Source organism: Engystomops pustulosus, chromosome 8, assembly GCF_040894005.1.
Source record: "Engystomops pustulosus chromosome 8, aEngPut4.maternal, whole genome shotgun sequence".
In the NCBI taxonomy this organism is placed as follows: Eukaryota; Metazoa; Chordata; class Amphibia; order Anura; family Leptodactylidae; genus Engystomops; species Engystomops pustulosus.
The window spans coordinates 82,498,369-82,525,499 of record NC_092418.1 but is presented as its reverse complement, the minus strand read 5'-3'; the positions used below and the strand labels follow the sequence as shown (position 1 = coordinate 82,525,499).

Below are 27,131 nucleotides of genomic sequence, written 5' to 3'. Positions count from 1 at the left end.
ATATACAAAATACTGTAAAAGACAGCAAGCCTGTCAAAGTGCATATATTCCATAGTAAGGTTTGGATATATATGCACTTTGACAGCCTTGCTGTCTTTTACAGTATTTGGTATTTTATTATTTATATAGTTTTATATATTTATCCTATATTGTATATACATATACTTTTTGTAATTGATGCACTTATCACTTTATTACAGTCATGCTGTTTCGATCGTTATTGCCAGCATTATTTGCATATTATATATGTCCTCCTTTCACTGGCCACTGTAGTTCTACAAATCTGATTACCGTATATATTCTCGTGTATAAGCCGAGACCCCTAATTTTACCACCAAAAACTGGGAAAATCTATTGACTCGAGTATAAGCCGAGGGTGGGAAATGGATTGGTCACAGACCCGTATATAGCCAGCCAACCCCCTACAGTATACAGCCTGCCGCCAGTAGTAAACAGCCACCCCAGCCTGCCCCCAGTAGTATACAGCACTGTCCAGCCTGCCCCCAGTAGTATACAGCACTGCCCAGCCTGCCCCCAGTAGTATACAGCCTGCCCCCAGTAGTATACAGCACTGTCCAGCCTGCCCCCAGTAGTATACTGCCTGCCCCCAGTAGTATACAGCACTGTCCAGCCTGCCCCCAGTAGTATGCAGCACAGCCCAGCCTGCCCCCAGTAGTATACAGCACAGCCCAGCCTGCCCCCAGTAGTATACAGCACAGCCCAGCCTGCCCCCAGTAGTATACAGCACAGCCCAGCCTGCCCCCAGTAGTATACAGCACAGCCCAGCCTGCCCCCAGTAGTATACAGCACAGCCCAGCCTGCCCCCAGTAGTATACAGCACAGCCCAGCCTGCCCCCAGTAGTATACAGCACTGCCCAGCCTGCCCCCAGTACTATACAGCACAGCCCAGCCAGTCCCCAGTAGTATACAGCACTGCCCAGCATTAAAAAAACAATAAACTTATATACTCACCCTCCGGTGGCCCCGATGTGCAGCGCTGCTCCCCTGATGTCCGTGCAGGTCCTCCTCTGGCTTCCGCGCCCGTCTTCTATGCTCTGTACATCGCGCTGGGCGCCGCCATTGCTCTCTCCCGGGCTGCTGATGTCATACTAGGCGCCGCTCGGAAGAGAGAAATGGCGGCGCCCAGAGCGATGTACAGAAGATAGAAGACGGGTGCGGAAGCCAGAAGAGGACCTGCGCGGACATCGGGGGAGCAGCGCTGCACATCGGGGCCACCGGAGGGTGAGTATATAAGTTTATGTTTTTTAAAGTATTTTTTAAGTGACCTGTGACTCGTGTATAAGCCGAGGGGACGTTTTTCAGCACATTTTTTGTGCTGAAAAACTCAGCTTATACACGAGTATATACGGTATATGGCATTCCCTGCTTTCGATTGTTTATTAATACTCACCTGTTAATCCCCTTCCTCTATATTGCGGCTGCGCTGAATCATTTCTGGTCCAACGTCTTGCGGAGGCACTGCGCATGTGCAGCCTATTCCCGATGCTGCAGCCAAGATCTCGCGATACTTCGGACTTACGTGATGTGTCTCGCGATCCTTGCCCGCTCTCTTCAAACTGCCCACATCGCTTGGGCACACATGAGTATACAATTGTATTCTAATTTATGTCTCTGCTTATTGGTGGATTCACATATATAATCTCACCCAATCCTTCTCTAGACACTCCCCTTGAGAAAGCTACTTGCGAACACGTGCCGGGGTGTACAGCGTGTGCCTGTTTTACTGGTATAGGTAATTATGTTCCAGTGCTAGCTCCATATGAGGTATAATGCTTCCCCTTTATTTATGGGATCTCCATTTTGGCTCTGATTTACACCATACCCTATGTACCAGGTCTGATTTCCTCAATTAGCTTATGACTTTGTGATCATTTGGCACTCTCTGTTTTTATACTTTTATTGCTGCTTTTGTATTGCTGTTTACTTGTTTATATAATAAAATTCATTTGTCTGGCACTTATTTGACTTATAATTTTCTCTATTATATATTTGAAAAGGTCACATGTTTCCCAAGGGTGGGGGGGAACTGCTCCTTTCCAGCCCCTCCCTAGGCAACTTCCTAGTCACACAGCAGATGCTAATGAAAGGTACAATATAACATATCTTTTTTCTGTAAAACCTATTTTTTATACAAAAACACTTTGGCAGTGTATGTACTATGCTCTGTGGGGAGTGGGGGAGTGCTAAAATGGGTCTCCTGGTGACAGGTTCCCTTTAAATGGAATCTTTCATCAGGATGCACATTTTCACCTAATGTTAGGCTCCCATTGTCTTTTTGATACTTTTTACCTATCTGCTTTTATGATTAACATTAATGGTTCCACTCACTTTTAAGTTACCCAACAGAGATTTGCTTGGAGTCATCTAGTGGCTACATAAGGGGGGAGGAAGAGCAGAGAGCAGATAATGATGATTGCAGTCTTGTGACAGATGCCCCCATAACTCGATACAGTTTGCCGGCAGGGAGCCAGGTATACTTTTATGCACTTTTTAAAGTGAATGGAAGCAGTAATGTAAATTATAATGGTAGATTGGAAATTGGTATTGAAAAGGCTATGAGAATCTTTCAATAAATGTGTGATCCTGATGGCCTGTCAGGCCTGTACAGAACTGCTTTAAAGGTTATCTTTTATCAGATTCACTCATTGTAGATGATAAGTACTCGCCTCACTATCAGGTCTTCCTATGTCACCGGCTCTCTGCAAGCTCTGTAGATAGAGTCAGGCGGCACAAGAAAGCACAGGGGGCATGAATACATTAACTCCTAGCAGAGCTGAGAGAGGCTATGCAGAGCCTCTCAGCCTATTATGAATATTATATAAAAAAATGATTTTCTTAAAAATGTGGGCATTCCGGCTAAGAACTAAATTCGATACCAGCACAGGGGGATAATACAGGGATAATACGAATTATCTACCAACAGTGAATCTGAAGGTAAATGTCCTGCTTTGTGTTAAAAGTATAAAAGGCGATTCATTTGTCCTGCATTTCTGCCCTCATGCTCTAAAGCCTACTCCTGAAGCTTCCGTTTTGTTGTGATGTACAGTATAACTCCGGGCAGGCTCTTGCTGGAGCCATTGCCTCAGAACCCATTCAAACGTTGTATTTTTGACATGTCGCGTTCGCAAACATGTCGGGCAAAACACATGCATTTCGGGGAAAAGACTATGCTTTCATAGCATTTTTACCTTGATGCTTTTCAAATGCATTTTCAACACCCAACTTGAACCTTAGGCCGCGGTCACACGTACCGCTAGACGTCCGTTCATAGCGCGACGCTAGCGCACAGGGGGAGGTCCTCGGCCCGAACGCACATGCGTTTCCAGAGAAACGCATGCGATCGGCTTAACAATCGCATGCGTTTCCCTGGAAACGCATGTGCGTTGGGGCCGAGGACCTCCCCCTGTGCGCTAGCGTCGCGCTATGAACGGACGTCTAGCGGTACGTGTGACCGCGGCCTTACAGCTTAATGGCAAAACACGAGCCTCAGATGCTGGCGTCGGATCTCTGGCAACAAAGAAGACAACTAAGCAAGGGTTTATCATTGTTTTTTTTTTACATATTTTGCTGGGGATTATCCACAGATCTGCAGCAAAATTCTCCAAACCACAAAATAGAATAAAGAAAAATGAAAAAAAAAAAACAATAATATGATAGCGGGATCATACGCAGCAGATACATGTCAATCAGACACTGGCAGGCTGCAAGGTAATTGACTGCAGCTTGTGGGTTCTGCAATTGTCCAAAAATCCATATGGAAAATCCAGAAAAATTCCAGCAGGGCATGAACCTGCAAAATAAAAGTCCACTCAGTGATTTCAATGTATTTAAATTGTTCATGAATAGTAATTTTTTAATATATTCTATTCTTCTCAGCAGATGTTTGAGAAGGAAAGTGAAGTTCTAACGGAGATAAACACAGCGACCGGATCTTTACTCAAGCCACTGTCTTTGGGTCATTTTGACCTATGATAATACAGCTTGTATTACAAACCACAGAACATGGGGAAAAAAAAAGAAATCTTTACAAGACATTTATTAATAATGCACTTACCAGACTGAAATATAACAATTATTCAGTTTGAGTCATTGTCGGACAATATACTGTACATATGTCTTGATGTTGCTGATACATACTTTTCTACGGCGCCCCCTATTACACTTTTTATACAATGTTATTATGCCATAACATGCCCGTCAAACATATCCATTAGCTTAGTCCCGCACCATGCTACAGCAATTCCTGCTATTATAGACTCTTCTTGTCATCACTGGACTGGATCACAGATCACTCCTGAAGAAATTAAATAAAACCGTTTTTAGGTAACTTTTCTTTGGTTTGAACATATGCCTTTCCGTTATATTTAACCATTTATCAAGCCACAGAATATAAGTTATAAATTATTTAAAACTGTGACCATTTCTAAAATATACTGTATATAAGCAGAGTTTTTCAGTACAAAAATGTGCTGAAAATCCCAAACTTGCCTTATATTTGGGTTAAAAAAAAATGATGTCAGCAAGTGGCTGAAGTCAGTGTGTATGGAGAGGGGGGGGGGGGGGGCTAGCTAGCTATATGCTAGGGAGCAGGGGCCTTGCTAGCTATATACTAGAAGGCTGAATAGCTATATGCTGGGCAGAGGCTATGACCAATGCATTTCCCACCCTAGGCTTATACTTGAGTCAACAGGTTTGTATTGAGAAGTTTTGATTTTTATTCAGTTTAAGGGCAATTCTGTTCTGGAGGAAGCACTATTATTTCTGGGCAGCCCTGATCACATATATAACCTGCATTGGCTATAGTTGGGCAGGCACATAACACCCCATCACACTTACAGCAGCAGTGGCGTTAGGGGTGCAGAGGGATTACAACATTTACATGTCTTGTATTTCAGAAAACTGGCACATAAGGCCTGGTAATCCCCCTCCCAATGTGTATACATGTATCACAGAAGTGTCTGGGGTGGGTTTGATCCAAGAACACAGACATTTATTCCCGCACTGAAAACTCATTACATGGGGGAATATGATAGTGGAACTACAAGTGTCAGCATGTTCTAATAACATCCTGTTGAAGTATCCCAGTACCAGGCAGTCCACGGGTTACGTACAAGATAGGGTCTGGAGGTTTGTTCTTAAGTTGAATTTGTATGTAAGTCGAAACTGTATATTTTATAATTGTAGATCCAGACAAAAAAATGACAATTGGAGTTTAAACATTTTTTGCTGTAATAAGACCAAGGATTATCAATAAAGCTTCATTTCAGACACATTACAGCTGATTATTGCAGCCTGGAACTATAGTAAAGCATTCAGAAAGCTTTACCAGAGGTCAGAGGGGTCTGTCTGTATCTATGGGTTTACTGTAAGTCGGGTGTCCTTAAGTAGGTGACCGTCTGTATATATGAGCCGCTGTTGTGTCTGGGGGGGGGGGTAGTCACGTGCTCCGGCCGGTCACTCCACAAGCGGCAGCGGGTAGTCACTGACAGAACAAGCGCACGCAAGTTTGTATTGGTGTTCACTCATTGGCTGGTATCTTATGGCCACGCCTCCGTGTATACCCCAACTCACGCCGCGATTGGCTATTGTTGCCTCTGCTCATGTCAGGATAGCGTGATGCAGGATCGGGCGGCGCGCTGCAGTCTGGGAAATGTGGTCTTTCACCTCAGCAAGGGCAACGCAGAAGAAACGATTAAGAACTACAAACCCAGAAGGCTGTGCGTGTCACTGGATCGTCTCCTCCAGGTTAAGTGATGGAGCAACAGTGAGACGGTAACCAGTGGCAGGACGCAGGGAAATGAGTGAGGGGACGTAAGTATCGTGCGGCTGTGTACAGCAAGTATTACATAGGGTAGAACTAGACTGTTAGAAAATCACTGATATGTCTGAGAATCATGTAGTCATAGACATTTTTCAATTCACTTATTCTCTCTCTACTCACTCTTTTTCTATATATTTAGACTTATTTTATTATTTTTTTATTCCCCTCATATAGGTGCCTGCGCAGAAGGGGGGGCCCTTACAAGACCGATCCGGCCACTGACCTCACGCGTTGGCGACTCTCATGCGTGGAGGGTAGACAGACGTGGCGCTATGTGGAGGGAGAAGATCGCCCACAAACTGCCCTGGAGGCACACTCTCTGGGGTTGGATACGGTACCTCTAGAATCTATACTAATAAATTACTAATAAAAATGGTTGTATTTATTAACCCCTTTCTACCTAAAGCCAATTTTCACCTTCCGGACATGGCACTTTTTTTCAGATCCGCACTGTGTCACTATAAGAGGGTATAACTTTGTTACACTTTAACATATCCAGCCGATTTTGAGATTGTTTTCTCGTTGCACATTGTGACATTTCTCGTGACAAATTTGGGTGATAGTAATGAAAAAAACTAAAATTTGGAGAAAATTTTCGACTTTTTCAGGACATAGTTACCGTATAACACCAAAATAACTAACATTTATCGGATGTCTGCTTTATGTTGTTTTTTTATGCATCCTCTCATTTTGTAAGATGTTGTGGGGCTTAGAACTTTAGGTGCAATTTTTCACATTTTCATAAAACAGCAAAATCATACTTTTGAGGGACCCTTCTCAGATCTCTAGTCACTTTGAGAGGCCTAAATTATATTAAAACTCCATAAATTAAACCATTGTAGAAACTACACCCCTCAACGTATGTAAAACAACTTATGAAGTTTGTTAACCCTTTAACTGTTTAACAGGGGTTAAAACAAAATTGTGTGCAATTTTGAAATGTTCATTTTTTTTTTGGCTAAATGAATGTTTTTTTCAAATAATTTACACGTTCTTGGTGGATATAATACCAAAACGCTGTACAAATTTTGATACCTAATTTCTCCTGAGTATAACAATACCCCATATGTGGTGGTAACCTGCTGTATGGGCACACGCCAGGGCATCTAAGGGAAGCCGCGCCATTCAGAGAAAATTATGCATTGTCACTTTGTAAAGGCTTTACAATCTTTATTTATTTTTTGGCAATTTGGACATATAACGACTTATTTTCTGCATCATTAGATGCACTATATAAATACTTGATTTTAGTGGGTTGTTAGTGTAATGTATTGCACTGTGTTATGTAACTCACTCAGTGGCTTCCAGAGACATTGCACAGCCCCGAGGCTGCCATCGTCGGATCGGAGCCCCCCCCACACTGTTTACCGAGAGGGGTCCGATCCACTTCGCAAGCCACTTACACACCGCGGGTGTCAGCTGTAATATGTGCTGGATAATGTTCGCAAGAAAACGCAATGCTAGCGAACGCGTGACCGCAGCCATGTGGTTTGTCCCAAGAGTTACTCTCATCTGGACATCCACATTTAATTAATCTGCAATATATACACATGTTTAATTCATTGTTATTCAAAATTTGTTACCTGTGTGAAGATAATTTCCCATAAAATTAGTCATGTTGTTCCTTACAAACAAGACAGCTGTCCTTGGATACAACCACCCCCTGGCAGCAGTGACCACAAACGTGCTATTGACCACCTGGATTCAGTGCTTATTACCACAGGACGACTGTGGGACATGCAGTAACTCCCAGACATTTCACACACAAAAAAAGATTTATTTCTTTATACAATCACTCTAGAAGTCGTGGTTGGAAGATTATTTAGTTAGGGACAACATATCTACATTTATGGGAAATTATCTTCACACAGGTACATCCAATTGAAGGAATGCATATAAATATGGCAGATAACTTTCATTTCAATGCAGATATGGGATTATCCCTTTAAGTTATTCCCCCAAGGATAGCAAGCTGATCGGTAAGGGTCTAACTGCTTACTGCTTTTACCCCTCACCAGTCACGATAATGGGGCACCCAGCTCTCCAGAAAACAGGGGTCCGTTCTCAATAATGTGTAGAGAAGCAAGTCGTGCAGATGTCCTGCCGCTCAGATAAATTGTATGCCACCAGTCGTCAAGTGCAGTGCTCAGCTATCTTGTGTGCCCATTCACTATCAATGGGAGTGCTGGAGATAGCTGAGTGTATACCTGCAATTTCCAACACCCTGTCAGAATTGGAGTAGGACGCATGGTCCACCCATTAGTAAGAATGGAATCCCTGTTCTTCAGATTGCTCCATTCTCGTGATCGGTGCGAGTTCCAGCGTGTGGATAGGGGATAACTTGGGGATATTTTGGGAAAACCCTTTAAAATCTATCAACTGGGTTAAACCCCTCTACGTGCAACATAGAGGCATGTCTATCAGTCAAAGAAACCTCTCAATCTTTTTTTTAAAGGGCAGCTTGGAAAACACTAGAACAAACTTGTGGCACAGCACAGTGTCTAATCCGAGCACATGTGTAATGATTCACATGACCCAAATGTACCAAAAAGCTAGCAACATTCATGTGCACGTAGCCAAGTTTAGCTGGAGTTGAATTTTTGGACCACTTGAAATCACTTTGGACCATTTTTGATATAATAAGACTTGCTTCATTTAAGTTAATTTAATATACACTAATAACATGTTTTTTCTGTTCTATGTAGAGGGAGTTTTTAAAGGACTTACCAAAGGCACTTACTGCCCATGATGGAGCTGAAAATGGCTTAAAATTTTATTCTGCTTTACAAGCGGAAGATGGGCATTGGACAGGGGATTATGGCGGGCCACTGTTCTTGATGCCAGGTGAGGTTCAGCTATATATGAATTGATCTGCTGTGATGCTTTGATCTCCCTGTCATGTGTAATCTTATGCAAATCTGTGACAATTTATAGGTCTTCTAATTGCATGCCATGTGACTAAGACTACCCTCCCAGACGCCACCAAGAAGGAGATGATACGCTACTTACGATCTGTGCAGCTCGCAGATGGAGGATGGGGCCTGTGAGTAATTTATTTAAGGTTATATCGATACATGTATATGCGTGTCAGAATTGTGGAGCCCTTTGTATCAAATATTTCTTATTTTATTTTAAAGTTTTTATTTGCGGGGGTGGTTGTAGGTACAGAAATGCATGCAACCAGCAAGCAGATACACAGCACTGATCTGCGTTTTTTCGTCTTCCTTTGGTTCTTTTATTGCTTGATGTCCTTAGAAGAAATACACATGCAGATGGTGTAGTAAGTTCTAACAAGTTAAAATTTATTCCAATACATCATACTCAGAAAGTAATCCAAATTGGATAGCGGGACGCTAACTTCACATGTCCGCCCGACCCTGGGTTTCGCCAACACTGCTTCTTCCTTGGCGTTGCTGTGTTGGCGAAACCCAGGGTCGGGCGAACATGTGAAGCTAGCATCCCTCTATACAATTTGGATATGCACATTTTTAGCGTTACTTTGTGAGTATGATGTATTGGAATAAATTTTAATTTGTTAGAACATACTACAACATCTGCACGCGTATTTCTTCTAACAACATCAAGCAATAAAAGAACCGAAGGAAGACAAAAAAACGTGATGGTGTTGGTCTGAATGGTGGCATAGTTTTATCAGGACGATCTGTGGATCAGTGCTGTGTATCGGCATAGGAAGATTTGATATTTCAGGAGAGGAGTCTTGTAGAAAAAACATTGGGAGCTCCGATCAGAGTAACAAATTATTTTTTTCACTGTATACAGTTACACTGTGCCAATGAACATAGGATTTCACTCATTTGAGGAATCCCTTTTTGACTATTAACCTACTAGGAAAATATTTTTTTTTTCTTTTTTGTGTAAAACTTGATTTGTCTATGTCTTCTTGTAGTCATTACCTGTCTCATACTTAGGCATATTGAAGATAAGAGTACTGTATTTGGCACTGCGCTCAGTTATACCTCATTGCGACTCCTTGGGGTGTCGCAGGATGACCCGGATATGACCCGTGCTCGTAACAATCTTCATAGTAAGGGTAAGTTATGTAGGTGAGCATAAAGCTTTCATTCGTTTCTCTAGGCTATTTTAGTTTTGCGCTGTATTTTTAGGCTTTGTACCACGGCACTTGGTCTGATGTTTCCAACTTTTGTTGCAGGAGGTGCCATTGGTATTCCTTCTTGGGGGAAGTTCTGGTTAGCTGTGCTCAATGTGTATAGTTGGGAGGGGATGAACACCCTGTTCCCAGAGATGTGGTGAGTACTTTCTTTATTGTTGCACATATTGCTGTTTGACTTTTGCTTTTGTTGTAGCAGGTATTTTATGTACCCAAGTTATTATGTTTACTTAAACCAATTTGTCCCATTTATGGCACTTATCTCCTGTCCCGCAAATTATACTTCTCTCTTATCCACAGGATGTGTGGGAACTCTATTGAGGTCCACAAGTGCCCCAAATGAATGAAGTGTTATGCCTGCCTATCAATCATTTTAATTTTATTTTAATCCAGCGGGAATGGAGTGCTGGTCACACCACTGCAGCATTTACATAGCACGGTAGCCATTGTAGATATGGGATTCATGTCCTATGTGGAGAAACTGTTAAATAGGGGTTAATTTACTTTGCATTGTTAAGCAATACTGTTTTATGCCGTGTTAAGTAAAAGCCTGTCTTATGGGACTGTAAGTAGCTAAGAATAAGCAGATAAATATTTTTTTCAGGCTTCTTCCCCAGTGGTTTCCTGCTCACCCCAGCACAATTTGGTGTCACTGCCGACAGGTTTATTTGCCCATGAGTTACTGTTATGCTACACGTTTGAGTGCCCCTGAGGATGACTTAATATGCAGCTTAAGACAAGTGAGAAACATGAAATTTTATTAATTTTTTTTTTAACATTTAGATCTAATAGTATTAACACAATTGATTGCCATGCAGGAGCTGTACGTACAAGAATATAGCAGTATTAATTGGCCGGCGCAGAGGAACAATGTTGCTGCTTGTGACCTGTACACACCACACAGCACACTACTTAACTTTGCTTATGGTAAGAGATACTGATGATCCATGAGACATGTGCACTTAAAGAGGACCTGTCACCAGATTTTTGCCACCCCTGACTGCCACAATGCCTGCTGATAAAGAGTTGCAAGTCCTCCCTATATCACCTAAAATTAGCTGCCATGGAGCTCTGTACCTTAACTACAGCCATTTTTCTGATATGCAAATTAGATTTTCTGACTCCTCTCTGGCAGTCTGAGAGAGGTGAAGAGTCGGAGATACCAGTGAACCCCGCCCCATTATTGTGACTGACAGAGACTGTGTCTCTTCACATCACCGCTCTGCCTCCTTGTACTTTGGGACCTTCGGCTAATATTCAACTACAGACTTATAAAGGCTTGTGTTACATTTATCACATGTGGCCAGTAACATCATTGCAGGTCTCTCAGCCTTCTGACAATAGCAAACTGTACACCATGTATGTGATTACATGAAATCACAGCAGCCTCCATGGAGGATGGAGAGGAGTAGAAGTCCATGGAGGCTGCTGTGACTTCATGTGGTCAGAAACATGTATGGGGTACAGTTTGCTATTATTAAGAGGCTGAAGTACCTGAGATGATGTCACTCTGGTCACATGACATGAACTGTGACCAGTAAGGAGGCATAAGGCATGAGGAGGATTAGATGGGAGGGGCTGGCTGAGCAGGACACGCCCCCTTCTGAAGCCAGGTAATAAAAGATAAAAGGTAATTTCTGTGGATGTAAGCGAAAATATTTTTTTGCTAAAAGAAGGGGGTCAATCAGTTAATAGAGCTCTATAGGAACCTTTCACTGGCTGTATTTGTGCAAATGTCGTGACAAGTTCCCTTTAAATAGTTATGAAGTATTTTAAATGGACTTAAAATAAAGATCAAAGTTTCATGCATCGTTCTTATTGTAATATACATACAATACACTTTTGTTTACAGCTCTGTTGAATATATACGAGACTTACCACATTCCAGCCCTCCGCCGACGTGCCGTTCACGAATTGTATGACCATGTAATGGCAGATGACCGGTTTACAAAGTCTATTAGCATTGGTCCAGTAAGTGTCACTAAACTTTGCAGGCACATTAAAGGGGTTGTCCTCTTTCAACAAATAATTTACATGATCTGTTTAAGGAAAAATTTATAGTTTTCCAATATATTTTCTGTATCACTTTCTCATGGTTTTCAAAGTCTCTGCTTGCTGTTCTTCTATAGAAAGCTTCTGTCTTTACTTCCACTTTTATAGAAATCTGTCCATGGTCTAGTTATGGACTGGCAGGCGTCGTTATTATCAGAGAAAGTTATCAGACACGTGATACTAACAGCTCCTGCATCTGCCAGTCCGTAACAAGACCATGGACAGATTTCTATGCACTACAAGGAAACATGGAAGCTTTCTATAGAAGAACAGCAAGCAGAGATTTTGAAAACCATAAGAAAGTGATACTGAAAATATATTGGAAAATTGTATGACTTTTCAATATACAAACAAAATATCAAGTTTTTGCTGAAAGTGGACAACCCCTTTAATGACTTGTCTTGAATCGGAGCATGTTCATGATACAAACTTTTGTGTTTGACAGATCTCTAAGGTGATTAATATGGTGGTCCGCTGGCATGTTGACGGACCAGAATCTGCAGCATTCCAAGAACATGTAGATCGCATCCCTGATTACCTTTGGTAAGTAGGGATGTCCATCCAGTGACACTTACTAATCTCATTTTCTGGTCTCAGAGCCACCTTTTGATATTGATGAATTATCCTTAGGATAGCTTGTCAATATCAGCTTATTAGAGGACAGTAAGATCCTGCACTGATCTAGGCAACCTCCAGCACTGAAGCTACACAGTGTGGGGAACTGGGAACAATAATTCTTTCTTGCCAATGTTAGTTACCAGATCAAAAAGCGAGAGGGAAATAGCTATAGTTTTATCCAAACAGGTAATCGCAAGCTACTAGTGCAAGTCCAGTGATTACAACAACCTTGAGACCCCTGTACATCTTAGTCTGCATTCGTATCTCATTTTTACCTGCCATTGTAAGGACACATGGGGATCCTCCAAAATCCTTAAAACAAAGGGGAGCAGTGTATCCCATTGTATGCGTATTGAAAGTAGGAGTATATAACATAGGCAGGGGCAGTGATTCTCTGCTGCCGATGTTCATGGTGTCTCCTTGCATAGATGGTTACATCATTTGGGGAAAAAATAAAGTGGAGGCCTGGGATGGATGCCATAGAGTGGTATCTGTCCTTCATATCTTCTAAAATATATATTTTTTTTTCAGCAGCAGGATGAAACAAGGCAGTCTCCTATACCTTTTCATCTTTTTTTTTTCTTTATGTATGAGATGTATACTGAGCAGATGGAGGCCAAAAAGATGCCTCTGTCCACCAGTATCTATGTATGGACATGTTCAACTTTTCTGGCACATACCCTGAATATTTCCAGAAAACAAGGTATAAATGTACATCGACAACAACTGTCCTCAAATAATGATGTTAAAAAATAAATAAAAAGAAGTAGACTGCTGAATGTCATGCTCAATCTCTGTTTTCTTAGGCAATGTAAGCCACTGAGTCATTTCTGTCAGTTTTCTACTCCGTTTCCGAATTCTTATTCAGCCAGCAGGTTTAAATTTCCATTGATATATTCATATATGTTTTTCTTACACAATTATCTTTGTTTGCAGGCTGGGTTTGGATGGGATGAAAATGCAGGTAAATTCAATTTTATTTTTACAGGTTTTTTGGTATGTGGGGGAGTTATCTATTTCTTATACACTACACTAGAAAAGAAACTTATAATTAGCTGCACGAAGCACAGGGACAAGATGTCCAGTGCCCTGGGCTGCTAATTATGCACGCCCCCTGCTGGGAGCATCGGAGAGGGAGGCTTGAATTCTCATGTGACGTCACCTTCCTCTCCCAGCATAGAAGACCGCTTGTCCCTGCAATTCGTGCTGCTAATAATAAGTTTCTTTTCTAGGTGATCCTGGTTATTTGCACCTATCTCAAGAACAAAAAGCCATTTTACCAAATCCATATGATAAAATAATATCTTTATTAAATGATAAATACTAAACAACAACAACTCGTAGCAGGCTGATTATATCAAGAAAAACAAAAACACTACAACGCTACACAAATGCAGACTGATAGTACAGGGTGATACATGGGAATAAAGTTGCTGTGTGACAAGGTAGGTAAATGTATAGGGAAGTTCACACAATAAATATGTTGGGTGAATCTTATATTGTCACAAAAACAAAGTGCTAAAGGGTATAATAAGATGTAGCTGTAATCCCAATACAATGTTGCAGTTTGTTGCCATGTAAACATCGCTGAAACACTCCCTACTATAAGATAGGTGGCATTTGGTGTTTCACAGCACTTAGTGTTCACAATACAAAGGCATATTGCACATAACCATTATCAGAATCCGCCTGTCGACTGACACAAAATTCCCTGACGCGTGATTCGGCGCTAGCCTTCGTCTGGGGGTGAACCTGGTGTGATCTCGGTTATCACGACTAGTAACGGACAGCGCTGGGATCAAGATGAGAAGGATGGCATTTTAGTATCTTTAGCTGCTTTTTTTAAGTGGTTGATTTCCTATTTCCTATTCTTTTGTATGGAAGGTATTTTAAGTAACAGAAATTGTGTATACAACGGCAACAGAAATTTCTATACAATTAATTTGTATGAATACATATTGTTTCCTTATATTAAACTTGACAACTCTGTTGAGAACTAGGTGGTGGTACTTTGTTTTCATCTGTGTTTTTTTTATTTATGTCTTTTCTTTTTTCTGAGAATTTAAAGTCCCAAACTGCTCATTTTCTTCCCTAGGGAACAAATGGATCTCAGCTCTGGGATACAGCATTTGCAATACAGGCATACTTAGAGGTACGTGAATGGATGCATCTCAGCCAAAGGCTATTTTTAATATACTCTATCTATATTACGCAGCCAATAATCTGCACAGAAAATCATTGCATAATCCCCATTGTGTGCAGATAGCCTAATACAGGCAGTCCCCGGGTTACATACAAGATAGGGTCTGTAGGTTTGTTCTTAAGTTGAATTTGTATGTAAGTCGGAACTGTATATTTTATCATTGTAATCCCAGCCAGAACTTTTTTGGTCACTGCGACAATTGGATTTTTAAAATGTTGGGTTGTCATAAGAATCAACATTAACAATAAAGCTTCATTACAGACACCTGTGATAACTGTTATAGCTGATCATTGTAGCCTAGGACTAAAGTACAATAAATTACCAATATCCAGAGGTCCGTTTGTAACTAGGGGTCGTATGTAAGTCGAGTGTTCTTAAGTAGGGGACCGTCTGTAGTTTCCTTTGTTTTGTGTATATGGGATCCTTTTATGTTTTAATAACTTGTTTACCCTTTGCCTACAGGCTGGAGCACACAAGAAAAAACAGTTTCAGAAAACGTTGGAGAAGGCACATGAATTTCTTCGTATTACACAGGTGTGAATAGTAGATAAGATTTGCAGTATAGGGCATAGGGAGACTTGTAGTTATTCAGCAGTTGGAGAGCCACTGCTTACATGTACTGACTGCAATATTTTAGATCACAAGTGATGAAAGGACACACATCATTGACAGCTAATTCAGAAGAGACTGATTTTGTTTATGCACTAAATGTGTGAATCATTTTGCAGTTCTTAGGACCTCATAGTAAGGAGGGTTAGCACAACTCTACTCTTCCCCCTCCTTTGAAAGCTGAGCTCCATATGACTTGTCCTTTATATTTACGTGCAGCCACCTGACTCAGTCACAGTACCGTGAGATAGTATGTGCTCAACGCACCGTGACCTGGTGCCATAGATGTCTATGGTGACTGTGAAGCAGTCATAGCAAAGGCCCCCATACATTTGTGTTTGATCCATTTAAAGGGCAAGCATTATAGTATTTTGTAAATGGATGAGTAACAAAACATTTTGGATGATAAATGATTACTGTCTTTGTGTTACAGATCCCAGATAACCCACCAGAGTACAAGAAGTACTACAGACAAATGAACAAGGTGGAGTGGATTTTTTTGGGTCTTCATAATACAAAAATCTTTGTAGTTGAAAAATGTGCTACTTTTCATGCCTCCCTCTGTAGTGGACAGGCCAGGTCCTGCAGATCAGCTTGCTCATTCCAATTAAAAGTTACCTGCTGTGACTTGGTATAACCACTGCCCAGAGAATGGAGCTGTGTTACTGTTTCACCCTCTTTGTATTACAGGACTTCTGACCCGTGGGGGTGCTGGATTTTGTGCTTATTAATGAAATAACCTTAGGATAAAAATAAAATAGAGCATCATTTTAAGAAAAAAAACTTTCATCAATACTTGTGACATGTGACTCTTTGTTGTGAAACAGGGAGGGTTCCCATTCAGCACTCGGGATTGTGGTTGGATTGTGGCAGACTGTACTGCCGAGGGGCTAAAATCTGCAATGCTGCTTCAAGAAAACTGTTCTTTCTTATCTGAACATATTCCAAGACACAGATTCCGGGATGCTGTTGATGTGGTAAGAAGAGGCGAGTGTGTGTGTGTGTTTATGGGATTAAGAGTTTTTCTGTATTGTAACTGAACAATTCTGATGTGTTTTAGCTACTTAGTATGAGGAATTCTGATGGGGGATTTGCTACCTATGAAACCAAACGTGGTGGCCTCTTGCTGGAACTGCTTAATCCCTCTGAAGTATTCGGTATGTACATGATGAAGTAGGAATAACATCTGATGAAATGCCTCGCCATCACATGTATTAAATGACATAAAATATTACACATCACTGAATTTATCCATTACAGGGGACATCATGATCGACTACACATACGTGGAGTGTACATCTGCTGTAATGCAAGCTTTGAAACATTATCAAGCATGGGACCCGGACTACAGAATGGAGGAGATAAGGTGATATGACATGTCAGAGTTACTTATTATATTCTGGGTACAAAAAAAAAATATTAAAAGCCCTTTAAATGAAACACAAACAGATCCCTCCCCAAAGTAATGACAATTATAAAAGAATTTGGTACCTATTCAGGGTTCACAATCAACTGGGACAAATCAGTTCTAATGCCACTGACAACAGACCACAATATCATAGTCCCGCTGGGAGTGTCATTACAAATGGCAAGTAAATTCAAATACTTAGGAATAGCGATAACCCCGGACCCGAAGGAATACATAAAGTATAATTTAGAACCACTATTGTCTAAGTTCGGGGAAAAAATTAAACTTTGGTGCAAACTTCCGCTATCTCCAATTGGAAGAGGAAATCTAGTCAAAATGGTGTTAATGCCCCAGTTACTGTACATTGTACATAACTCACCAATCTGGATCCCACTGAAATATTTCCATAAAATCCCGGGGCTTTTTCGAAGATTGGTCTGGAAGGGTAAACAGGCCAGGATAAGTTTAGATACCCTACAAAGAGGGAAAATGGATGGAGGCCTAGCCATACCGAACCCTTGGCTATATTTTCTGGCAGCACAGCTGCAGCATTTTCAAGGTTGGGGACTGGAAGTAGAAGGAGAAGCAATGAGTTCAGCCCATCGTTTGATTAGTTTGTGGTCACAACATGCAACACCGGTGCACGCCTTGGAGAGTGGATTTGGGGGGGGAGCACTAAGTAATAAACCAACAGTGTCCCTTATGTTAAAGGTATGGTCTAAAGTCAAAAACATTTTAGGGGTCCCTAAGTACACTTTAGACACCCCAATCTGGCGCAACCCAGATTTACCAGAAATATTTCGGCTGGAAGGCTTCACCCCGTGGGAACTGAAAGGGGTAAAAACGTTAAAACATATATGTTCTGAAGGCAATATTAGGACGTTTGAAGAAATCCGAGAAGAGTTTCAGGTGCCACACGCGTGGTTTTACCAATATTTACAACTCGGACACGCCTTTGAGACGCAGAAAAGGGTGGAATCAATAGTAGTGGGCTCTGTTGGGGCATTGAACAGAATTTTAAAAGCAAATTCTACTAAAGGCCTAATCTCATATTCTTATGCTGTATTACTTAATGATTTTATAAAAGATACTCCACTAAAATGTCGGGCAAAATGGGACAGAGAGGTGGGACCTATTGAAGAGGAAGAATGGACTGAGGCCCTGGAACTAGTCCCAGTCCTATCTCCTAGTGAGGCCCGTAGGATGTCCCACCTTCTTTTATTACACAGAGCATATAAATCCCCCCAATTACTGTTCAATATAGGGGCTAGGCCTAATTCTGAATGTCCTAGGTGTGGAAATGGAGAAGCTGGAATTCTTCACATGATGTTGGAGTGCAGAGAGCTATCATCCTACTGGATAGAGGTCTTGGGGCTGTTGAGTAAAGTATTCTCCATAGCTATAGAAGGGAGTCCTTTAGCATGCTTACTTGGTGTATTAAAAGTAGATAATCTGACGGAACCTAATAACATTGCGATTCAACGCTCTCTCTACCAAGCGAGGAAAGTAATAGCGGCCCACTGGATAAGACCTAGGCCTCCTGATAAAAAAGAATTTATAGATCGCTTAAATGTAACCATACGATTGGAGTATAGCACCTATGTGAAAAGAAATAGTATCCCGAAATTTGAAAAAATATGGGGCAAATGGCTTGACACACCTGGTCTGCCATCGGCTTCTCTTATACGGTTAAGGGCAAGTTTAGAATATCAATTGTCATTAGTAAAATAGGTAGTGATAGGTCCTTTCAAGAAGGATGAGGTCAAATACAAGTGGTTATGGAGAGCTGGCTCACGGGGAAGGGATGGGGCAGAGGGCGGGGGGTGGTATAGGGAAGAGAGTAAGTTAATTTATTGTCATAAATATGTTTGATTGCCAATTTCGGAAAGTATTTATGTAAAGTATAAAGTATATAACATAAAGTGCAAAAGTTGAGGTCATTCTGTAATATGTACATGATTGTAAGATACTATTTACATATTGTATAATATTCCCGTTTTTTGGCAAAATTTGTACTTACCTCCCCTGGTGTTGTACTCGTTGGGGTAAAAATGTAAAAATGTTCAATAAAAATATTTGATTCAAAAAAAAAAAAGCCCTTTAAATGTTTCACTCTTTGTGTGATCAAAAAAAGTTCTTTTTTGCACATTAATGTATACTCTGCACCCAATCTTTTCAGAAAAAAACTGAAATATAGATACTGTATATACTCTAGTATAAGCCGATCCGAGTATAAGCCAAGGTACCTATTTTTGTCACAAAAAAAACTGTGAAAACTCGAGTATAAGCCTAGGGTAAAAAATGCAGAAACTATTCTCTAATAAAATGTTCAGTAGCAGCATTCCCTTTAAAAATAAATGTCCAGCAGAGCCCCCCTTTAAATAGAATATCCCGCACTCCCTCTGATCAAATAATAAACTTGGTACTCACCCCTGTCGTCCTCTTCTCCCACGGCTCGCCTTCTCAGCTCGACTCCAGCGTCTGTGGACAGGGCCTAACTTGATTCGTGGAAAAAACACTTAAGGTTCTCGTCTCTCTCTCTCTCTCGTCTCTCTCTCTCGTCTCTTTCTCTCTCTCTTTCTCTCTCTCTCTTTCTCTCTCTTTCTTTCTCTCTCTTTCTCTCTCTCTCTTTCTCTCTCTTTTTCTCTCTCTTTCTCTCTCTTTCTCTCTCTCTCCTCTCTTTCTCTCTCTCCTCTCTTTTTTTAAACTTATTCTTAGTAGTGAGGGTCTCTACTTGTTAACAATTTGTGATAAATATAATTATATGCCATCTTCATTGTTTTTTTTGTTTTGTGGTCATGCTAGTTGTAAAACTGTCCAAAAACGTAGTCTTAAACCCCTGATAAATGTGGCACATGGTATTTAAGACCATTTTCTGCAGATTTCTGTCCTAAACAGATGGATAAATCTGTCCCTTCGTGTATGGTACACTTCCAGTCAGCCATGCAGCGTAAATCAAGTGAGTTTAAAATAATCAAAAAAATCATATCTTCCCATTACTGCACTAAGCGTGAGAAACATATAGGCTTTGCTTTTTTTCATCACTAATTGTGAAGCACCAATAAAGTTTGAGGATAACTTTTCCTTCCTGGATGCTGGATGGGCTTCTGTTTCTCTCTTGACTGAACTACACGATGTGACTGTGCATGTCGATTCTGCGCTCCATGAGCTCATCCATTACCCTGTTTCCCCTAAAATAGGACATCCCCCGAAAATAAGACCTAGTACAATTTTGTTGAATCTTAGAAATGTAAGGCCTCCCCTGAAAATAAGACCTAGTGGCAGTCATTGCTACATCTCACCCCAAGCTGTACATTAGTATTAATAGATTTTTTAGATGCTGCAATAGGTTGTGACATGGGTGAAGAATTGCGGAATAAAATCTGTTGCAGGACAAATGCGCTACAAGCAGTTACCTGGACATGAAGTGGTCATTTAAGAAAAGTGCTATTACTAAACATGAGAGACTGGGGCCAAATATTCCAATAGTTTAGAGTTTGGAAAGTTATAAGGATGTTTTAGAAGTTGATTTTTAAACGTAAATTCTTGTTCATGGAAAAATAAGAATCCCCTGAAAATAAGACCTAGTGCCTCTTATGGAGCACAAATTAATATAAAACACTGTCTTATTTTCTGGGAAACAGGGTAGTAAGGGAGCTGGTGATCCTCTCCTGAAGTCATAGCAGCTCTTTGTGTAGGTGACAAGAGCAGGTAGGGGGGATCACTGCTGCCGGGTGAGATCTGAGGCCTATTCTCTGTTCTCAACATCCCAAATATGCAATTTTTTTTCTCACATTTGCTTTCCTCTTCTTAGTGAAACCCTGCAGCGAGGCCTGGAATACTGCCGCAGAGTTCAGAGAAAAGATGGATCCTGGGAAGGGCAAGTATTATTGAAATTGTTGGTAGATTTTGTTAATGCATTGTATTTCTTATTGGGTCATTTATTCTAAAAATCTTCTATGTTGTCCAGGAGCTGGGGTGTATGCTTTACATATGGCATATGGTTTGGACTGGAGGCATTTGCTTGCATGGGATATAAATACTCAGATGGGTGAGTGTGTTCAAGAAGTCCTATGCATGTAAATAGGTGACATATATACCAGAATGTCGTATAACGGCCGTATAAGCTTCCCCCGTACTGCACACCACAGTATAACCACTGATGGATAATTGTCACATGTTGGTATTAACTGCACATATCCACTGCAGCCTAATAATGGCTTCATCCCTGAGGCCATTGATAATATGCATTAGTTACAAGAGGCTGACATTAGGTAGCAGAGGGTGCGCTCTGACAAAACCCCAACACAACCGCAGTCCTGGATAGGTGGGGCAGAAAGAGACCAATATAGTCTTTATAAGTTTTTATTTGTACTGATAAGCCCCCTGACACTTCTTAATTAAAAGAAATCACTCCAACAACTTCATATTAATATAAATTCTCCCTATCCTGTCCCTCACTATATATCAGTTTTTCAATTTTTTTAGGACCAACCTTCAAAGTATCCATAAAAATTAAGCATGCTTAACCAAGTATACCTAGTTATAGATACAGGCACTGTGACTGTGGTAATATTTGTTATCAATTTCCTCCTTCCTACTAAAACCAACTTTTAAGTTTATGCATCAGCCTGTGAATCTGCATCATGGAAGGGATCTGGTAACTCCCCCCCCCCCCCCCCCAAAGCCCTTATGGCTTATTATCATCATTTTAAAAGTTAATTTTAGAAGGAGGCAATGAATAACAAATATAAGAAGGTTACCACCCTGGTTTATCATGCTGGAATATGATGTTGGATTGACTCTAACAAAGGTACCCCAGTGTAAAGCCTATCAATAGCCCCATTTTCACATGAGCACTTACTAAGGCCACCAGTTTTCTCAGCCATCACTTGTACAATGAACTCATCATCACTAACAAGTCAGAGAGCTGGTGCCGGAACCAAGGGCCCCTGCATAGGGTTTTATAGCTTTATTATCCTTTACTGTTATTTTTTTGTGTATAATGCTAAATAATTTTAATAATTTTCCTAATTTCAGCCGTTGATGAGAAACATGCTTCGCTTCTATTAATTGTAGCAGAAAATTAATTTGCAAATGTTTCTATATTTGGCAAATTTTCAAAATTGCAGCATCTAAAACTGTAGGCACCGAAAAGATTAATAAATCTCTATCGTTTGCAAAATTAAACTGTTTTTTAACAAATACATGTTTAACTTTCTATACTGAGCAGCTGCCCAGAGGTGACCCGAGCCTGCGATTTTCTACTTTCTCGCCAAATGGAAGATGGCGGCTGGGGAGAAGATTTTGAATCGTGTGAAGAGAGAAGATACGTTCAGAGTGCAAACTCTCAAATACACAACACATGCTGGGCTCTGCTGGGCCTAATGGCTGTCAGGTAAGTAATGGCATATTGTACATATCAGGGGAGAGGTATATTCAGCTGGCCACATTTGGGCTGTGGTAATGGCCTTCTCAAAGTGCATTCATAAAGTAGTCTACTTGTGCACCAGATGACTTCTTCTTAAAGGAACCCTCAGGGTGAGCTGGTGCCAGAGCATATTTTCGTTATTCTCCTAAACTGCTGTATTGCGGTTTAAACACTTTAGTAATCTTTATATGTGAAGCCTGTTCGCTGCACCGTGGTACGCGCTTGGCGCACCATGCGCTCGACCGAGCGCCTAAATAGGAAGTGCCGGAGAGCCGGTGACACCATAAAGTTTACAAAAGTGTTTAAACCACAATACAGCGGTTTAAAGGAAACCTACCACTTGTAGTGGCAGGTTTCCGATGGAAATACCGGGCACCAGCTCAGGGTGAGCTGGTGCCGGAGCTTATTTTAGTTAGTGTTTTAAACCCGCGGTATCGCGGTTTAAAACACTTTTTAAACGTTATAGCCGGCGCAGGCAGGTACGCGCTCGGCGCTTACCGTGCACGCGGCTCTCATTCACTTCCTATGTAGCCGCGTGCACGGATACCGCGCACGGATACCGCGGTTTAAAACACTAACTAAAATAAGCTCCGGCACCAGCTCACCCTGAGCTGGTGCCCGGTATTGCCATCGGAAACCTGCCACTACAAGTGGTAGGTTTCCTTTAAGAGAATAACGAAAAATATGCTCCGGCACCATCTCACCCTGAGCTGGTGCTCAGTATTTGAAGCTTTTTATGTCTGGTTGATCCTTAAATGGGTTGTCCACTTTCAATAAATGATATTGTTTGTGTGATGAAAAGTTGTACAGTTTTCCAATATACTTTCTGTATGAATTCCTCACAGTTTTCTTGATCCCTGCTTGCTATGCTGCTATAGAAAGCTTCTATGCTTTACCTACAGTGAACAGAAATCTGTCCCTGGTCATGTGATGGACAAGCAGGTGCACAAGCCATTAGTATCACACGGCTCTGATCACTCTCTGTGATAATAAAAGCTCGTGCACCTGCATGTTCATCACATGACTAGGGACAGATTTCTATACTCAGAAAGTAAACATAGAGGACAGCAAGCGGTTATCTAGAAAACCATGAGGAATTAATATAGGAAGTATATTGGAAAATTGTTTAACTTTCCTTACACAAACAATGTTAAATATTTGCTGAAAGTGAACAACCCCTTTAACAATCAGACTTGTATCACATATTCTTTTGAGGGGGTAATAAGTGTGGAATCTGGAGCAACCCCTTTAAGCATTCTGTTGAGCTCATGGTTCTTTTGCAGGTTTCCCAATGTTGGTGTTTTGGAGAGAGGTCTCAAACTTTTATTGGAGAAACAACTGAGCAATGGAGATTGGCCACAGGTAATAGGCGTCACAGCTATATTCATGTCTCTGCTCTAAATATTATATGTACTTGCTGCACACATATGTTATATGCAATTCTATGTTATGTGCTTACATTCAGCTATTGTAGTTCTACCATTATGTACTAATTTTTGGTTTAATCACCAGAGGAGACAATGCTTCATTACTGTAAGAACTGTGAATGTGTGGAATAGCCTGCCTCAGGTGCTGGTCACAGTAGGGGCAGAAGAGAGCTTCAAGAAGGGTCTAGATTCCTTTTTATAATAAAATTACAGCCCTTTCTCATCAAATCCCTGCTCTTTCTTGGTTAAACTTAATGGATATACGTCTTTTTTTCAACCTTTTAAGGGAGCCTACAAGGTAGGGATACCTTTCTTGTTTTCCAGTTTTAGTAAAAATTCCTGTGAAGCTGCAGCATGGAGGGACTCTGGCAATGCCCCCAGATGTCCCCTTCTGGCTCATTTTTTAAGTAGAAAGCTGATTTTAGAAGGAAGGCCATGGATAACAATATAAGAAGATTACCAAAGTCACGTTGTCTGGATCTATGATTTCGTTTTTCATGCTTGATTTTAATGGTAGATTTCCTTTTAAAAACTGCATTTTCTCTAAATGGATTGTTGGAAAACAAGATAGATATTTCTGAAAACCCAAAATGCTGGTTTACCATGTGCAGTGATTTGGCTCTAGTTTGCCCAATTATTTAGCACTACACTTTATTTGTAACTTGCTAAAAAAACATATGTTTTCTGTGCTTTTTAGGAGAATATATCGGGTGTCTTCAACAAGAGCTGTGCCATCAGCTACACCTCATATCGAAATGTCTTCCCAATATGGACACTCGGACGCTTCTCCCGTCTTCACCCTGATAATCCGTTGGCCGGAGTTCATGAGAGCAGACACGGCTAAATGATTGCAGAGCAGGGGCTGCAGAACTATCCTACCTCCTACCTGTGCTTTTAGTTTTATTAATTAACATTTTAATTTTGTATTTTTACTTATTATCTTCCCAGAATTCTTTTCTCAAACCTTAATTCACTACAGTATTTAATTTGACATAACATGCTTGTTAATTTAGTTTTAGACATTTCAGTAATTTATGCAAAATTTTAAATATGTTTCATGTAAACCAGGACTTGAGAACTGACTATTGTACATGATGTAATGTCATTGTTTTAAACAGGGAAGGCAATGATACAAGTGAATGTATCTGTAAAGAATGAACACATTTACAATAAAATACTTGCTATGGATTATAAAACAAGGCAAAGGACACAATTTAGTTCCATATGGATCCATCTAAAATGTGAAACTATCAACAAACATTGCGGATTGGCATGTGGAAAATCCAAATGAAAATTTGCTTCCAATACGTGTTGTTGGGGGTTTTTTATGTGAATTTTTTGGATGCACATTTTACACTACAGGAAAAATCCACGAGGACGCACAATGATTATTATTTTATTTTCCATACTCAGCCACAATTTTCGTGAAGGAAGAAAACGCATTGTCTATGTTACTTTTTCCAAATCACATTCACTTTAATGCTACTGTATTACGCTGCACATTTTTGCACCAAAATCTGTGCATAAAATCTGCACTGAATACGTAGTTGACCTACGTTAATAATGGATGGTGAGATGTCATAGGAGGATACAACGTACTAGATAGGAAAGAGCAGCATATGATGTCGAACCTCCGGATGCGATGCTTTATACTCTGGTATATTATATATGGGTTCAAAAGAAATTGTTTTTTTTTTCAGGAGGAACTGCACAATACAAAGTTCTAAGAAATGGTAATCCAGAATAGCTTTTTTTTAATGATTTATTTTGAAGGGTGTGTCTGAAAAAGGAAGGAAGGTCCACTTTAAGAAGCATCAAAGAAGAACCAAGCATCAGTAGTCGTTAGTAATAGTGCTCAATATTACCGGAGGCTAAGCCCTCTCCATAGCCAGTATGTCTTTGCTGCATATTGCAGTAAACACATCCCAGTAACACCCGCGATCGGTGCTGAGGCCGTACATACTTTCCCCACGCACCGGCAACGGGTGCACGGAGCAGTATGGGGCTGCACATGTGCGGCACCGTACCTCTCCGTAAACAGAAAAAGATAGGACATGTCCTATCTTTCCCTGTGTTACTGCGTCACTATGGAGAGGGGTCACAGGCAGGCATACGTTCGTGTGGATATAGCCTAACAGTATTGGGGCCGTGCCCTCTGCTCTATTTCCCAGTGTTTCTACACCTGATTCCCACCTCCTATTGTGGGTTCCACACAACTTTTAGCATTGTCTGGACCCCTCTCATCTACCTCTCATAGTGTGACCCCCCTCCAACCTTTTATGTTTCATTGGATAATTAGACCCTTACAAAGACATGGCTGTCATGGCAATCGATCCCCAATGACATCACAGGGAGTGATCGATCACTACTCCCCAGTGACATCACGGGGAGCGAGGATCGAGACAAAGATGACGGCTCCCAAGCGCTGTCGTCTTAGAAATACCACTAGTGGCAATCAAAGTGTTAACAACCGCAAACGGTGCTAGATCGGAAGAGTTAACCGTGGAGTTAGTTGGTAGTGTTAGCTGTCTCATCTCTTTCTTTTTTTTGCCAATGTCTTTTATTGATTTTTCATAACAAATGACATAACACATAGTGCATTATGATGCGTTAACATTTTCAATTACTGTTTATAGTGCTTAATTTCTTGGTGGTTGCCTGATACATGCACAAAGTTCGTGCATGCTAATTAAAACTCTTGGTAGCTGGTCTTGTCCTCTTGCTGGATGTGCATGAACTTATGGCAGTGGTACAGGGAAAACAACAGTTTCCTGAGACATGTTACATAAATTCAACTCAACGTTTTGGGGTGTTAACCAACCAGAATAAATTGGGAAGGGGGAAGGTAATTGGGTGGGGATGGTGGTGAGCTGTGAGTTTTTATGTCTCATCTCTATCTATATGTGTCAGTGTGTAAGTACAATGTCAGAAGCCAGATGAAAGTGTATATACACCTCCTGTACCCTGATAATGTAACCACATTGTCACCCCACAGAACTAGATGGATGATTATGTGTCTGCTTAGAGAGTCCTGCTCACACCCTGGAATTTTGCACTGAGCAGCTGAGGGAGTGATAGGAGCTAAAAAAAAGCAATTAAACTGAGAAACATTGTAACAAGTAAGGGTTTAAAATGATCTTTATTGTCTTAACATCACTAGGGGATTGGGATGTGAGAATTTTCTTTCGTGGGAAAAACCCTTTAAATAATAAACTTCAGATGCTCACCTTTCCCTGCTCCCCTGCAGCAGTCCGCTACTCGTCTGCCTAGATGTGGGCTATGCTCAGGTTAAACAATGTATTACAGTCTTAGAAATCGGCTTGACACTCATTGGTAGCATCACAATTATTAAGAGCTATATGTCTGTTGATCATATAGGTGCATCATGTTTGTTTTTTTGTGCCTTACACTA

General features: G+C 40.9%; 1 protein-coding gene across 2 annotated transcripts in view; it reads left to right on the top strand.

Annotated features, from left to right (window-relative positions):
- The window catches only part of LSS (lanosterol synthase), a 28,664-nt gene extending 2,237 nt beyond the window's left edge, over positions 1 to 26,427 (top strand). The window contains exons 1-22 of one of the 2 annotated variants that reach the window (XM_072121539.1): positions 5,675 to 5,832; positions 6,017 to 6,176; positions 8,548 to 8,686; positions 8,777 to 8,885; positions 9,772 to 9,893; positions 10,014 to 10,110; positions 10,576 to 10,711; positions 10,790 to 10,898; positions 11,824 to 11,942; positions 12,469 to 12,566; positions 13,578 to 13,605; positions 14,737 to 14,793; positions 15,307 to 15,378; positions 15,887 to 15,937; positions 16,281 to 16,430; positions 16,514 to 16,610; positions 16,714 to 16,819; positions 20,676 to 20,741; positions 20,832 to 20,912; positions 22,095 to 22,259; positions 23,576 to 23,654; positions 24,417 to 26,427. In XM_072121539.1, the coding sequence (XP_071977640.1) occupies positions 5,819 to 5,832; positions 6,017 to 6,176; positions 8,548 to 8,686; positions 8,777 to 8,885; positions 9,772 to 9,893; positions 10,014 to 10,110; positions 10,576 to 10,711; positions 10,790 to 10,898; positions 11,824 to 11,942; positions 12,469 to 12,566; positions 13,578 to 13,605; positions 14,737 to 14,793; positions 15,307 to 15,378; positions 15,887 to 15,937; positions 16,281 to 16,430; positions 16,514 to 16,610; positions 16,714 to 16,819; positions 20,676 to 20,741; positions 20,832 to 20,912; positions 22,095 to 22,259; positions 23,576 to 23,654; positions 24,417 to 24,563 (2,202 nt within the window). In that variant the 5' untranslated portion in view covers positions 5,675 to 5,818 and the 3' untranslated portion in view covers positions 24,564 to 26,427. Of the gene's footprint in view, positions 1 to 5,674; positions 5,833 to 6,016; positions 6,177 to 8,547; positions 8,687 to 8,776; positions 8,886 to 9,771; positions 9,894 to 10,013; positions 10,111 to 10,575; positions 10,712 to 10,789; positions 10,899 to 11,823; positions 11,943 to 12,468; positions 12,567 to 13,577; positions 13,606 to 14,736; positions 14,794 to 15,306; positions 15,379 to 15,886; positions 15,938 to 16,280; positions 16,431 to 16,513; positions 16,611 to 16,713; positions 16,820 to 20,675; positions 20,742 to 20,831; positions 20,913 to 22,094; positions 22,260 to 23,575; positions 23,655 to 24,416 lie in introns of those variants that run through there. The other variant, XM_072121538.1, reaches the window with a different exon arrangement.
- The last annotated feature ends 704 nt before the right edge of the window (positions 26,428 to 27,131 follow it).